Source organism: Podarcis tiliguerta (assembly GCF_965153285.1).
Source record: "Podarcis tiliguerta genome assembly, chromosome: 2".
Lineage (NCBI taxonomy): Eukaryota > Metazoa > Chordata > Lepidosauria > Squamata > Lacertidae > Podarcis > Podarcis tiliguerta.
Genome location: NC_139535.1, coordinates 52475991 through 52491886, shown reverse-complemented (window position 1 = coordinate 52491886; position 15896 = coordinate 52475991). Strand labels below are relative to the sequence as shown.

The following is a 15896-nucleotide window of genomic DNA, read 5'->3' as shown; positions in this document are numbered from 1 at the left end:
GTATATTTGTATGTTTAATACCCTTTGCTTAAAATAAAGCATAGAGGGGCAGCATCAGCATCGTGATTGCATTTTTTTCAGAGAAACGATCTGGTTGGATGGATGGCTGATGAGTGTGAGAGAGAGAATATGAATGAGTGAGGTATGTGTATATGCAAAAATGCAATTCTCCTCTCACAATCTTTAAACATGGAAGCGATCTCTACAGTAGATAAATCCCCACAGTTACTGGGTTTACAGTTACTGGGTGTCAGGGCTAGTGAAGGGAAAAGTAGGATTCAAATCCAATAAATTAGTAGGATTCAAATTCAATAAATTAGTGGCAGCAGATACACACAGGCTTGTGTATGCATAAGCACGTGCTTCTTTACTTGTAAAAGAGAGACATAGATGTGCTTGCAAACGCAGAGGCGTACGCAGAGTAAATGCCGGGACTACAGCTTCCTGCTCTTTCCCAGCCACGTCTTCAGCCCAAGAAACTGGCAGTGAGGGATCTGTTTTCTTTAGCTGCTTCTCCAGGGGTGAAGGTGGTGCAGATGAACAGGGAGAAGGAGGGGTTGTCTGGACGGAAATTATGTTGTGGCTATTACCGCTCAGCGATTAATAGGGCTATCCGTCTTTATTTTGCCCAACGTCACCGTAGCCTGCCTGAGCCGAGCCCTCTCAGATAGGCCATGCTACCTTTTCTAATGAAATGGAAGAGGCAGCTGCTGCCGCCATTAAAACTTAAGTGTCAGCCACTGATGCTTTTCATTTATCTGGGGAGAAGCAGGCAACGCCAATGCCCTGTCCCAGTATAGCTCTATTCTTAAGGCACACAGACCTCCCCCCCCCCCACTACAATGTCAGGGAGAATAACATGGATGCTCCCAGCCCTGCTCACCACTTTGCAGCTGCTGTGTCATTGGGAATCCAGTGCCATAAGAACAATCTCCAGAGATGGATTGTTGGTTACAGAGGAATTTCCTCCAATTCCAACAGCATCCGCTACTCCAAATTAGATTCATAAACAACTGTTTCTTTTTCTTTGCTTATGCCAATGCCTCAGAATGTTATTTATCCCATTTTTTTTTGCCCTGCTCTTCCTCTAAGAAATACATGGTTCTTCTTCCCATTTTATGCTCACAACTATCCAAAGAGGTATAGGTTAGGACAGTGTTTCCCAACCTTGGGCCTCCAGCTGTTTTCGAACTACAATTCCCATCATCCCTGACCACTGGTCTTGCTAGCTGAGGATTATGGGAGTTGTAGTCCAAAAACAGCTGGAGGCCCAAGGTTGGGAAATGCTGGGTTAGGATGACAGTCAGTAATTAGCACAAGGATTCCCTGTGACCTTTGCAGCTGCGTGGGGATTTGAATCTGGGTCTCTCCCTGGTCCTAGCCTGACAGACACCCACTCGCTGTGTGAACAAAGGAGCCATGAATTAGTGGATGAGCCATAAAGGCCATTTCTCATGATGTGTGAAGAAGAATTTGGAAGGTGGGTGATGTGGTAATGTTGCAATAGTATGTGCAAGTCTGAGACACATCTCTACAAAGTCCTAGGAAGCTTCTCTGCTACTCATGCACCTCAGGGCCAAACTAGAGGAGTGATGTGAATGCATGTCCAACGTCTTCCTCCACCCCAAGCAACCACCCAATTTGGATAGGGGCTCTGGAGAAACTGAAGCCCCTCCTCATCCCATGACGCTAATGATCTTAACCCTGTTTATGTACCTTCAACATCTCGCCTAGTTTGGTCCTCACCTCCACAGCCCCATATTCTCCTGCACACACATCTTATTTGAATTACAGATTTCCTCTCTTTGTAGTCCTTCCCCTGTCCCACCCTGAGTTTACACCCTGTGCTTACATTTTGCAACTGTTCAAAGGCATATTCAAAGCCAGCCTTGTAGTCCGTGGTTCCTTGGGCCTCCATTAAATCCACCTTTTCTTTAAAGACCTTCTTGTTGCGAATATTTGCCTGGACTAAATGCTTGAAGCAAGATACAGGCTGTGCATTTTGGTTGAACTGGAAGACAAGAGGTAAGAGAGGTGCAGTGCATTAAAGGAGGCGAGAAGGCAGTGCAAAAGTTGTGAACCGCATCCACCCCTCCCTATAAAGCCACACCTTGTTTAGTTAACAACGGAACCATGGATGTTTTCAGAAATACAGATGCAAGGCTATCTTTTATTCTGTTAGCAATCTCAGCAACCTACGTGGACAGCTGAGGAAGTTAGTTGGGAGGCAAGCAAGGTCAAGTGAGAGAGAGAGATGCTACTGTCAGTAGACACTTGCTACCTTCTCACATACATTCTAGCTCAGTTCATTGGGACTTTTCCTAGTGACAAGGCAATTGCAGATGTGCTAACTTTGGGTTTGGGTCTGAGCGGTGGCAAGCAGAGGTCTGCTCTTCCTTCCCGAAACATTTGGGAGTGGTGATAAGCTGCATTTAGCACATCTGTGAGAGGAGGTGCCTTGAAACTGTAGCTCAACTGCAACTCAACTGGTGTTGATTTTCTGCCATCCTGTTTTGGGGACTGGCCAATGGTTATGCTCCTCCAAGATCTGCCGCATATTTTTGCATCACTGGACATATCCAAACTCCAGATTTAAGCAGAATTAAAACAGATAACCTTAGCAGTTGTAGCTCTTTTGTGGGAAGGAAGGACAGCTGGGCACATCAAACAGAAATTTCTCTTTGCCTTGTCAGCTGCAGTTCACAGGATTCCCCCTTTGGGGAAAGGCAAACGAGAGAGTATATAAAATGGATATATTTGTAATGTAGATATGACCACGAGAGACTCAAAGGGAACCAAGATTCTGCCTGAATACACACCATACATTCAAAGCACATGGCTCCTCCCAAAGAAGCCTGGGAACTGTAGTTTGTTAAAGGTGCAGGAAATCAAAGCTATGTGAGGGGTAAACTACAGTTTCCATGATTTTTGGACGCGAGTGGTACTTTAAATGTATGGTGTGTACACAGCCTCCAACTATCTAATAGTTATCCTGTACTTCTTCCAAGAATTTAGGGTGGCAAAGATGGGTGACCCCCATCCTTTTATCTTCTCAAAAACCCTGTAAAGTTTGTTACTCTTTGTTACTCTGAGAGATGGTGCCTGACTCAAAGTTATCCAGTAAGTGTTATGGTCATGTAGAAATTTGAACAAGTTGCCATGGCATGACCACGAACCTTCTTATGGTTCCAAAAGAACAAAGGATATATGGAAGATATTTTGGGCAGCCCTCCTATGCCCCTGCCCCCTCTGTGAATGCAATATTCACAGTCCGTTGTCCCAAATGCACAAGGCGAGAAAGAAAATCAAGGAGTTTGGATTAAAAGGTGTGAGGAGAAGTGAGGGAAATAAACAAGCAATGGGCATAAACATGCTTCCAGCCCCTCTGCTGAAGGACAGGGTCTTCTTATAATGAGGGCCACATTGCCCCCCCTTTCTATAGGTTTAGATTGTGGAGGAATTCATTGGCATTAATGGTATGATGTGATTTACACACACACACACACACACACACACACCCCAACCACCACTCAATGCGCAACTGAGAACAGAATGAATTTGCTGAGAGAGAAAGCTGTGATTACCTGAACACCTCCAGGCGTGTTTTCTGCAGGACATTTCGGTGGCTTATCACAAGGTCACAGGCCCAGTTAAGAGCATGCCCTGTGCTAAGCTCCTGTTAGGAGAGGGCTGACTTTCCACTCAGAGTTTGGCCAGGCGGGTGAAGCGAGAAGGCATTCATTTTTGCTTATGGCTTAGTTTGCTGGAAATATGGAACATTCATTTAGGAGGCAGTGAGCCAGCAAAAGTAACGAGGCTAGACTCGTTAATTAGCAGAGCCCTAGCACAGGCATGTTCCATGCCAGACAGCAGGCACGTGACGCAGAGAATGACAAGAGCTCTTCATTTTCCTCCCGATATGACTTTCTTTAGGCTCACAGAGAAATAAAGTTGCAGAACTTTTTTCAGTGAGCAGACTTAATTTGGGTCAAGGCTACAACTGATCAGGGCTTAGCAGCAATGCTATATAGACGCCTGCCCTAAAACATGAAGCAGCAGTAAAGAAGACATACCTTTGTGTTTACGAAAATTGCCTTACCACTAACCACAACGCTTTCCAGGGCAAAGGTGATGGTTTCCAAGCAGGCATTAACTCTAGCATTATAGAAAGCAAATACCAGCTCCAGAGCATAGGAGGAGGCATCAAAGATAAGGGTTGCCCTGACCTGTTCTTTGACATTCTGCCCTTGAAAAACTCATCTGAGGTAGGCGGTACACAAAGTTTATTCTCAGCCTATGGGTCACTATCTAGTGCACAAGTGGGCAACCTTTTTGGGCCAAGGGCTGTATGTGGAGGCTGATCAAGGACTCACAGTCACATATGCATGCACCCACTCATCCATCCATCCACACTTGGCCCGCTCTCTCTCTGACACCTTAACCCCCTCCTTCCATTCCCAGCAAATGGGAACATGCACATACACACCTACCCACAAGCTGCATGAGGAGGGCAGGGTGGTGAGGGAGAGCAGGGAGGTTATGCACTCCCTTAGTAAAATAACACTGCCCCCTATGTTGCTATTAGCATTGTGGGGACAGAGATTTTGACTGCATGTGCTTAAAATCTCCCCCACGGCAGCCCATCCCAGTGTCTCTTTGCTGTGTAGCACTGCAGGAACAGCAGCCTTTCCCCTGCTGCTCAGTATCCAGCTGCCCGGCTGTTCAATGGGGTAAAGTGGTCAGGGCTCCCTGGGGCTTGGGGGCCCAAACCTAAAGGCGACCATGGGCTGGGTTGCACATCTGTGTTCTAGAGCAGAACCAGGCATAGACAATTGTAGGAGACAAAAATGCTTGCTGCTGTAGCTGCCGCTGCCGCCTGTACTATTGATTAATTAGTTAACCGCTTAATGCAGAGGTCAGCAAACTTTTTAAGCAGGGGGTCGGTCCACTGCCCCTCAGACCTTTTGCCTTTTGGGGGCAGTTATTAAACAACTACCAGACTTTTAGAAGACATTTGAAGGCAGCCCTGTTTAGGGAAGCTTTTTATGTTTGACAGACTATTGACAGACAATTGTATTGTTGGAAACCGCCCAGAGTGGCTGGGGAAACCCAGCCAGATGGGCAGGGTAATAATAATAATAATAATAATAATAATAATAATAATAATAATAATAATAATAATAATAATAATTTTACTTTTGGGGGGAATGAATTCCTATGCCCCACAAATAACCCAAAGATGCATTTTAAATAAAAGAACACATTCTACTCATGTAAAAACACTAGGCAGACCCCACAAATAACCCAGAGATGCATTTTAAATAAAAATACACATTCTACTCATGCAAAAACACGCTATTCCCGGACCATCCACGGGCCGGATTGAGAAGGCAATTGGGCCGGATCCGGCCCCCGGACCTTAGGTTGCCTACCCATGGCTTAATGTCATGATAGCTTAAAAATGCTTTACAAAACATAAAAATCAACCACCCAACACTACTAGGATACAGAACAATTAAAAACACATCATGATTAAAATACATAATAATAAACCACCAACATGGAAATACCTGCGCTTAAAATATGCAATAAAGCAATCCCATTGAAGCATTACAGCAATCAAAATGGGAAACTGGGGTCAAGAGATCAAGGAAATGCCTGCGTAAACAGGTGAATTTGCAAAAGCCAGTAGAATGCCAATACAGATGGGGCCAGTTCAAGCCTATACACTGTTACTACTCGAAAGCCAAGGTGGGCAAGGAAGGTCCAACACAATTTCTGGTTAATTCAATTTGTTGATAAGCTACATCACTTTCCCTTGTACTGCAATGCACAGAACACCTTCCCTTTCCATCCCCTCAGCTAAAACACCTGTTCATGCTCTAATCACCTCCCACCCTATTAACCGCAACCTTCTTTTCCTCGGCCTTCTGTTGTTGCACCTTAGCTGCCACAGTCATCCATCTTTCTCGGTTCTCAGTTCTTGTGACAGCCCTCTTTCAATTCTTGTGCTGGCTACCTGTTCATTCCCAACTCTTTGGCTGTGGTTTTAAAAGCCCTTCACAGACTCTCCATCCCACCCAAATTTCTCTGTCCGTGCATCTGGATATGTCACTGCCTCTGGCACCCTTTCCTCCAACTCTGCCATCTGCACATGCCCAAAGCTCTCCTGCTCTTTCTTCCAGAATTCCATCCAACTCCTTTATTAATTAGCCTCGAAAGAGAAACAAAACAAGGCCTTGCACAACTAAAAGCTTTTCCCTGAAAGATAAGCACAGAGAACTTTCAACCAATAACTCCTGTGCAATGAAATGTACAGTAAGAGCCTACTATGATAGCCACCTCCAAATATCTAAAGGGCTGTCAGGTGGAAGATGGAGCAAGCTCATTTTCTCCAATGGATTCAGGTTACAAAAAAGTAGATTCTGACAGTGGAATGGATACTTTCAGGTGGTGGTGGACTCTCCTTCATTTGAAGTTTTTAAGCAGAGGTTGGATGGCCATCTGTCATGGATGCTTTAGCAGAGATTCCTGCATTGCACGTTGTTGGACTCAAGTCAGGGCCCCTTCCTGAGGGTCCCTCAGGATCCTTCCCAACTCTCCAATTCTATTATTCTATGATACTTTCCCAACAAATGAATATGTTCTCCACACAGTCCTAACAATCAATTTAAAAGGGAGGAGCCCTGGAATTGATGATAAGCCCCTCACCATGTCACAGTCTGTTCCTCTTGTCTTCTGTCTCCTTTTCCCCTTATCTAAATATTGCCAATTTTACCTGCCTGTTTAAAGCCCAGCACACCCTGTCCCTGGTGCAAGATAAACCAATCAATAACAATGATGGCAGCAATCCAGCAATGGCTCATATCGGACTCTCTCGGGCATGCAGAAGTGAGGAAGATAGGAGTTATGTGCCCACCTTTCCCGACACAACAGCTGCCAACAGTTTAACAAAATGGTCTTATGAGTGAGGAAGAGAATATTTCCCCCCAGGCATCTATCTTGATATCTAACTGGCCAAATGCATTAATGATAATACTGATTCGTAACCAGATTGCAAGATCTTCACAAGCCATTTGGGAGGCATTTGTCTGATCTTTGCAGCAAATACGTGTAATTATATTTTGTTTTTGGTTTTTTTTAAAGGCTCTTCCCCTTGCAGGACTTCCAGATGTCCCTGAAAACTCTAAAAATACTTTTTTAAATTTTAGTTGGGCAGAATGTAGTGGGTTATATCGAATTCTAGGATGGCTTCACACCTTGCAGGAAGAGAGAGTGAGTTGCAGGCATTTTTACAACACAGCAGCTATTCCTTTAGCATTTGAAAGAAAGCATGCAGGCATCAACCATTCTACTTGCTACCTCACTGGTGGCGAGTGCCCCTTGTCTCCTGATAAGAAGGGCTCCCAGCAGCCCCACAGGTTCTCACTAGCACAGCGTTATGGATAAGGATAGAAGTAGCAGGAGTTTCTCCTTCTCTTTCTCTTATTACTAGGGCTATGGACTCCCCCCCCCAAAAAAAAAACTGGTTTCAGAGGTATTTTAACCCATCCTGAATCAGGGTCTACAATTTCAAAAGGTGGTTGCGAATCAAAATACCAGAGAGGGGAACAGGCCACTAACCATGCTGCTGAACATGGTATCCTCAAAATGTTCTTTATTTGAATGATTTAATGGTTTAAAGCTTCTGGCTCTACCTGTGGCTTTGGGGAAACAAAAAGAGTAGCATTCTGGCTGCAAAAAAATGCTTCCTTCCCCATGGTGCATTTGATGGGGGGGGGGGCACCTGGGAAGGAAGTATGCTGACAGTCAGAGCTCAGCTTGTGATGCAGTCAATGGAGCTGCTGGGAAAGCTGGCAGCTTCAAAACTCTTAAAATAGTAGTAGGGAACTTCTGTGGCCAATGGGTTTAAATAGGCCCACCAGGTCCCTGAATTTGTCCTGAGGCCATTCTGAGCAAACCACAACCACCTGTCAGTCACCTGATGTTCTATAATGCCACAGGGATCTGGTTATCTTCTGAATAAGCACTAATGCCCAAGATCAAAGATATGCAATCGCTTAGCTCCAATCTTAGTGCTAAATTTCACAGCGCTAAGATAGGACAGAAACTTAATCCAGTTTCAGCGCTGTGGTGCTTAACCACGTAAGAGATAAGCTTCTGCCCACTGTTTGGCAGTTTGTGGTATGTTTACCCATTATTAATGCTGATGCCATTTCTATTGTTGATTCTAGGCTTGCCTTGGTTTGTATTTTGTTCTTGAATTGTTTTAGTTTTCTATGAAAGCTGTCTAGAAGACTTTTGGCGGAAAGATGGGGTATGCCTCTTTTCTAGATCAGGTATACAGCTTCCGAAGGGAAATGGCAAACTTCAGAGGCAGAGCACGTGCTTTGAATGCAAAAAGTCACAGGTTCAGTTCCTGGCATCTTCTGGTAGAGCTGGGAAAGACTCCCATCTGAAGCCCTAGAGAGCCATTGACAGTCAATGTAGACAATACTGAGCTGGGTGGACCAATGGCCTTAACCTGGACACAAGGCTATGTTTCTATCCTCCCCAAGACACATTATGAATAACGCTCAAGCCTCTCTGTGCTTAATGTCCCTGACCCTTCTGCCCAGCCTGCCTCAAGACTATTCACTCATGCGTGCAGCAGGCCTTGTGTTCCTTCTATCTGTCCCCCTGAGGTTTGAGGTTTCATTCTGGAAGCATTTGAGCAGTTGATGTGATGCAATTTGACAGCTGATTATAGTATTACCTCTCTATGCCACTTCGGCAGAGCAGATAGGGAAGACTGAACTTTGCCTCCATTTTCCTGGCCTGGGAAGGATAATGGAAACAGACTGCCTTATGGGTGTGTAAACGCCTCACCCATATGGCCTCAATCTTATGTGGGGGATGGAAATATGGTTGGGTAGAGTGAGGCTGCCTGATAAGGGGCTGTATTCACCAGAAGATTCCTTGGGAATCACAAGGGGAGAGAGTGTTTTTGTGCTTATGTCCTGCTCTCAGGCTTGCCATAGGCATTTGGTTGCCCACTGTGGTAACAGGCTTCTGGACTCGATAGGCCTTTGGTCTGATCCTTCAGGGTTCTACTTCATGGCTTAGCCCAGCCGGCCTAGACCAATTCTCTATCCACTATGCACAACAGTGATTCTCCTTGTAACATTGAACTTGGTATATACCATGGGCAAGTGTATCCATCAAGGACCTTAGCAATGCAAAGGTGAGCAAATAGAAACATGTATGGATTTCTTGAGCCATTTAAGTCCATGGAAGGAAGTGTGAATTTTGGTGCTATTCCTTAAGACACTGAACAGAATATGCTTTATTAGCTGTACAGCAAAAAACCCCATAACAACCCACATGTTCACTGACTACTCTAGATTGCTTAAATACTCTAATATACTGAAGGACTATATTGCAATATCATTACTTGTACCTAAAAATATATCACTCTGAAAGGAGCCCAGCTCTGCTAATGATGCCTATTTCATGCATCATCTTGCATGCTTAAACCCCCCCAAGAATCTTACCTGTGTTTAGTCTAAGCTTGCTACAGCTCAGGCCCACTGAGAAACATGGTCTCCAAAGCTCACTGGTTTTCTGTGGCTGTATGCCTCTTTGCCAAAGCTTTCCTTCCCCTCACCACCAACCTGCCCCCCACAATAAACACCTCATGCAAACAGAATAGTCCATCAAAGCTGGCATGGGGGAAATGGCAGTGGAAGGATGTAATTTATTTCTTGCAGGTGTGTTTTGTCATTTGCAATCGATCAAAGGCAGAGAGCAGTCGGGAGTGCAGGAAAAGGAAAGGTGACAGAAATGGTAAATTGGGCTGCAGGAGCTGCATGAGGCAGAGGCCAACGCCTCTGACGGGCGTTTCCCTCTTCTTTCCCATTATACAAAGCAATAAATACAACAGAATAAAGAGCACACTTGTTTTCACAGGGCTGATGTGGCATTTTGTTTTGAGATGCTTTCAGAACTCATTTCCTAGAGAACCTGTTGTTTAACTCCTGGAGGCTGGTAAGTGCAAGAACATGGATTGAAAACTCCATATAAACCCTGGAGAACAGCTTTGCTCATTATGCAGTTCACTTACTGGTGATACACTTTCTTCACTCCTGAGTGGCTGTCATTCCACTCTTACCTGCCCCTTGCCTAGCACCATCACACTTGCCTATGATGAAACTGGCTTTAAAAAGTCTTGAGCAAGTACCATGCATATTGAGATTATTCAAAACGGTGCTCATTATTAATACAAAGGAAAATTAATTAATGAAACACTCTGTCTAGGAAAAGCAGTAGATTCTCAGCCACTTATAGGATGATGATGATGACGACGACGACAATAATAATAATAATAATAATAATAATAATAATAATAATAATAATTACTCTGTGCATTAGATTATTTCTATGTAGAACTTTTGCTTTAGTTCTATCAAATGTTTAAGAATGCTTGGATTAGGTTCATATTATGCCCTGGTTTCTATCAGATCAGGGAAGCAAGGAAAATATAACAAAAAGGTTCTGATTATACATTTAATTGGACCAACTATCTTGACAGGATACATTTAATTGGACCAACTATCTTGACAGGATTATACATTTAATTGGACCAACTATCTTGACAGGATCTCAGTCCAAAATAACTCAAAAGCTGTCTTCCTTACATGGCAATGTAGTTGAGTTCTATGAATCACTGGGCTAAAGATCTGGGACAGAATGTCTACCTGATAGTTCCCTAAGGCTATACTAAAGTGCAAGTCCGCAGGCCAGGCAACCATAGTCAATCTTTCAATAGATTTGGCAATCAAATTAGAATGTCACTGGACAATACCCTCCAGCCATCAGGACAGATATGCATATCGCCTTGTGGCCATAAGGATATCAAGAAGTGTTGGACAACTTTGAACCTAGTCCTGATCACTAAAGAAGATGGAAGATGACACATGGACAACATGCCAAGGATGTGACAGAAGTAGACCCTTCTGTCTCTTTCTAAGTAAGAAGAAGAGAAAGAGAGAGTGAGTTGATACCTACACCAGCCTCTCTTACTCAGTTACATGTGTCCTGACACCCCCATGCCAATTATTTGGCATAATGGTGTCCTGTAGCAATGGCAAAGCAACTTACTCACTGATGATCATGTAGCACCTTCACAACGACAACGGACCCATGCATCTTTACTGCCACACTCGGTTCTTTTCCAGTGAGGAAATAAGACTGCAATTAGAGGGCACTTAAACTATGCTACATAGAAATTACCATGTAACGATACCTTATAGACTTGTACACACAGCTCTCATCTCCGTTACAGTTATTTAGTAGCTCAGCAATCCACTGTCTCATAGCACAGAGGAGCACTGAGGTTAGTTGTCTATACCGCAGATCTATCTGCATAACAATTATGGTGTGCTGGTTAGCAAGAAAGAAAGGCTACAATATAATTAGTGCCACTCGATTTATCTCTTTCCTAAACAACAATATATACTACGAGACATAACTAATAGAGTGTGCACACAACAAAGTCCCCAAGGTAAGTGTATTAGGTGCTGAATCTGATTTTTACAGCTCTAAGCTATCCTCAAGTGAGGGTACGGACTGGAATTTTGTTCTTAAATATAATAGATTCTACATCATGAAAACCAGTCTTGGATCACAGGATGCAGATCTGCAAAGGCTCTTACTTTACATGCATTTTCCTTTCAAAAATAGTAATTGTTTCTTCCTAATTTTTCATCTTTATCCTAAAGATCACTGACTGGAACTGAAACAACTGGGAACCTAGAGGGATGTGTGTGTGTATCACCACTGATATCCATGGGGGATATTAGGTGCCATGAAGCCACATAAGCCTTCACCACTTTCATTTCCTACATCTTTCATTCTACCTCCACCACCTGCCTCTTGTTCTGCCAACCACAAATTAGACACTCACTGAAGCCACATTGACATAGTCGTCATCTGAGAGAGTGTTGAGCATGTCATGGACTGACGTCTTCATCAGTTTCAGTGTCAGGCCACTAACGCTGCCACTCCTGTCAATAAAAGGAAGAAACAGCTCATGCCACCACTTTATGACTACAGGGGAAAACATTTTTTAAAAATTAAAATCCACTGCCCTCCCATTTTGAAGAACCCCTCCCTGGTTTCTGAGCTGGGCCCCATGACAACCCCTGGACCCCCACATATCTTTGAAGTATAGCAGACTTTACAGTAAGACATAGAATTATAGGATAAATCGTGGCCTTTGGACTGAGCAGGTACAAATGTCACTGAAAGTGGCTGCTTTTGAGGAAAGACACTCACACATCCACGATGATCACCATGTCCTTTGGGGATGAGGCGCCTTGAATGTACCTGCATTAAGGAAAGACACAGATAAAGTGAGAACCAGGCATCCAACAGCCTTGATGATCCCACAGAGCACCACAAAAATGGCAGGCACGCCATTTGGCAGGCTGAGGCAGCACATCTAGGGGGCCAGTTTTGGCATATGGCTAAAGGCAAGTTAGCCACCAGTGTTCTTTCGTTTATTATTCAATATTTACCACTAGAATTTCTGCCTCACAAACAACTGTGTTAGCTATTAAGCAATTTTGTAAACATTTAAATACTGTACTTAATAAATGAATATTTTTCTTATTATGTAACTATGCGTATAGTTCAGTCACAGGTAAAGCCTGTGGCATTTGAAAAAAACCCCACACATAATGTAAAAATGATTTGATCATTTAATTGCTATGTTAACATTTGGCAGATAAATCCATGTATTTCTTTTAATAACAATCTATCAGCTATAACTCCGAAACACACATTTTCTATAATACCTGTGAAGTTAATTCAATAAATGTACTTGCTGGGGTTTTTTGTGGTCAGAGATTGACATGTTCTCTACATCTATAAAATATTACTGTGAAATCAAACTTATACATAATGTACAATAAAGCGTCTGTGAGATTATTAAACTACAGGCTTTGTTTTCCATCACGAAATATTCAGATTCTTCAGAGATGACAAAAAGAAATGCACTACTGAAGTACATCTAATGTTAGTACAGTGGTACCTCAGGTTACATACGCTTCAGGTTACATATGCTTCACGTTACAGACTCCGCTAACCCAGAAATAGTACCTCAGGTTAAGTACTTTGCTTCAGGATGAGAACAGAAATCGTGCTCCGGCGGTGCGGTAGCAGCAGGAGGCCCCATTAGCTAAAGTGGTGCTTCAGGTTAAGAACAGTTTCAGGTTAAGAACAGACCTCCAGAATGAATTAAGTACTTAACCCGAGGTACCACTGTAGAGAGAAAGGAAATCTAGGTTTACTAGGGACTGCACGCCTGCTTGCTCTGCCTACCAACCCCCTTGCAATTCCCCCATTAACTCCCTCAAACTTCCCCTAACTGCCCGATACAAGTACTAAGCTTGCTTTTCACCTTCCCAACCCCTTACCTGAAACCATATCTTTCTCGTATTCTGCAGCTCCATTCTGCAGCCCTGTTTCCACCTTTACCCCCATGTCCATGCCTCTCCCCACTCCTTTTATGCAATAAGCCACTCCCATGCTAACCACCTGCATTCAATGCCCTGGCAGTCTGCAGTCTGCATTCAGGAAATTCGCAGAAATGAAGGGAAAGGGAGGAGAAGCATTTTGCTTCAACAAGGCCAATCTTTAACATGGCACACCTATTAAGACCAGCATACAGCATGTGAGCAAATTATGCAGAAATGGATACTGGGTTCATCATCCTAGTACTCCCAGAACTTCATCCTGACAATTGAAATCAGAATGAAGTATGCTGCAGTGATTCTAATCAGGCTTGCACAACTTCTGACCTGCCAAGCTAAATGCAGCCCATGAACAATATATTATGGCTTGCTGGGTGCATGGCAGCCCCCACCCTCTTTTGTACCTACAATGAAGCATCAAAAACAGAAGGTTTACAGAGTCTCCGGTGCATTGCCGTGCATAGACGGTCAGGTGTGTTCAGCTTGGTGGGGAACAAAGTATGCAGGCATGTTCTAGCACCCCTCCATGAATTGCATAATTAAACTATGGAATTCACTCCACAATGTACCATGATAGCCACCAACATGGATGCCTTTAAAATAGGAATAGGCAAAGAGGAGAATGAGGTTATCAGAGGCTTCTATGGTCTGCATTTACTGTCAGAGGCAGCATGGTTCTAACAGTTGCTGGAAACTACAGGAGGGGAGTGTGTTCTTGCGTCCACGTTCTGTTTGAGGGTTTCCATAGACAGCTGGTTGACCACCATGAGAACAGGATGCTGGGCCATTGGCTGGATCTAGCAGGGGTCTTCTTACATTCTAAATACAAGGCACCAGTTAGAAGAAGAGTGTTGTTCTATGGTCATTCTTCTGGCTGAAGAGAAGCCTATTCAAGGCCCATTCAACTGGTTCTGAAGCAAGGAGTGCTTCAGAAGCAGTTCTGTACATTTTAGCCTGCTAGCATATATAGCCACAGGCACATGAGGCAGAAGATTTGGCTGAATCAGAGGCGAGCCTTGGGGATTTCATTAATGGTCCCCAAGCTTTATCCCAAGAATTTGAGCAGAGAGAGAGACGGAAAAGCAATGTATTCTGACCACAAACTTCTAGAGCAAGGCAAGGCATGAGCTATGAGAGCAGAGCATTCAATATGGTTAATGTAAGTGGATAATTTTATAGCCAATGTTTTAATAATTACAGACACACAAATAAAGAACATACGTGAACCAGATAAAGCAAGCAAAGGAGAAGAAGGGAAAGTGGAGACTGAGCCAAAGTATTCCTCAAAAGCTTTTCTTCGTGGAACTTTGAGGAGAGTCGTGAGAGGCGAATTGGGGTTGGTGGGGTGGGAAAGTACTTTTTGGAGGCAGAAAAATATCAAATCAGGGACAGTCCCTGGAAAACGGGGTCACTTGGAGGGACTGGTCTTCATGTTTATTTTAGCTGGCTGGTCGAAACTATCTGTCCTTGAGTACTGCATGACATAAGGTAAAGGTAAAGGGACCCCTGACCATTAGGTCCAGTCGTGACCGACTGCATGACATATTTGTTTTAAATTGTAACCTGCTATGGCAATGAATGAAGAGCTGTTTCAGATTAGGAATTACATAAATAAACCCCTGTGTTGCAATGTGGTGTCATTCCTGGAGTGGTGTTGAAGGGGAAACATCTGCTCCCCCAAAACAATATACCAAAATGGCATTCAATCATGACGTAACACCATTCAGAGGAAGTATTGTGGGAAACAGCGCTGCAAACACTGCTACAGCAAAAAAGAAAAGCAAAAGTAAAAGGAAGGAAGGAAGGAAGGAAGGAAGGAAGGAAGGAAGGAAGGAGGGAGAAGGGAAACCTCTGTTGTCACTTTTCAAGTGAAGCACTTCACCTTTCTGAAAATTTCATTGTTTCCTCCTGCCCCCTCTGAAAAATACAGAAAATGCTTTCCCTGCCCCACCTTTAGTGGCCTGCACCTGGGCCTATGAAAGTGAGAGGGTATTTTTGGCATAGCTCTCCAAAGAAACTTATAGTGACCTGACTGCCACTCAACACTGTGTCAGCTTAACGAGTTCTAAATGCAAAACTCTTCCATAATCACAATCCCTTTTTAGTAGCGGTGATTGTGCTGACACAGGCGTATATGTTATGATTTTATTCCCCCAGCCCTTGATGCTTTCAAAGGCCAAGCCTGATTAGGATATTTTTAGCAATTGGTAGGAGAAAAGAGCACCTTCCTTTGTAAACAGCAAATAAAATCTTTTAAAATGACATCCATTTTTAAAACAGTGTACATTAAATCTGGCTATATGTTATGGTTTTTCCTTGTTTGTTTTGACCTTTTTTCCATTTTGTTATGTCATGTGAAAATATGGAAATGAATACACATAC

At 43.5% G+C, this 15896-nt stretch overlaps 1 protein-coding gene across 4 annotated transcripts in view; it reads right to left on the bottom strand.

The window, feature by feature from the left end:
* The window catches only part of CACNA2D2 (calcium voltage-gated channel auxiliary subunit alpha2delta 2), a 513315-nt gene that overhangs the window by 87755 nt on the left and 409664 nt on the right, over window positions 1-15896 (bottom strand). For all 4 annotated transcript variants that reach the window (XM_083429356.1, XM_083429357.1, XM_083429358.1 and 1 more), the window contains 3 exons: window positions 12316-12366; window positions 11945-12044; window positions 1853-2011 (listed from right to left, as the gene is read on the bottom strand). In XM_083429356.1, the coding sequence (XP_083285482.1) occupies window positions 1853-2011; window positions 11945-12044; window positions 12316-12366 (310 nt within the window). The remainder of the gene's footprint in view (window positions 1-1852; window positions 2012-11944; window positions 12045-12315; window positions 12367-15896) is intronic.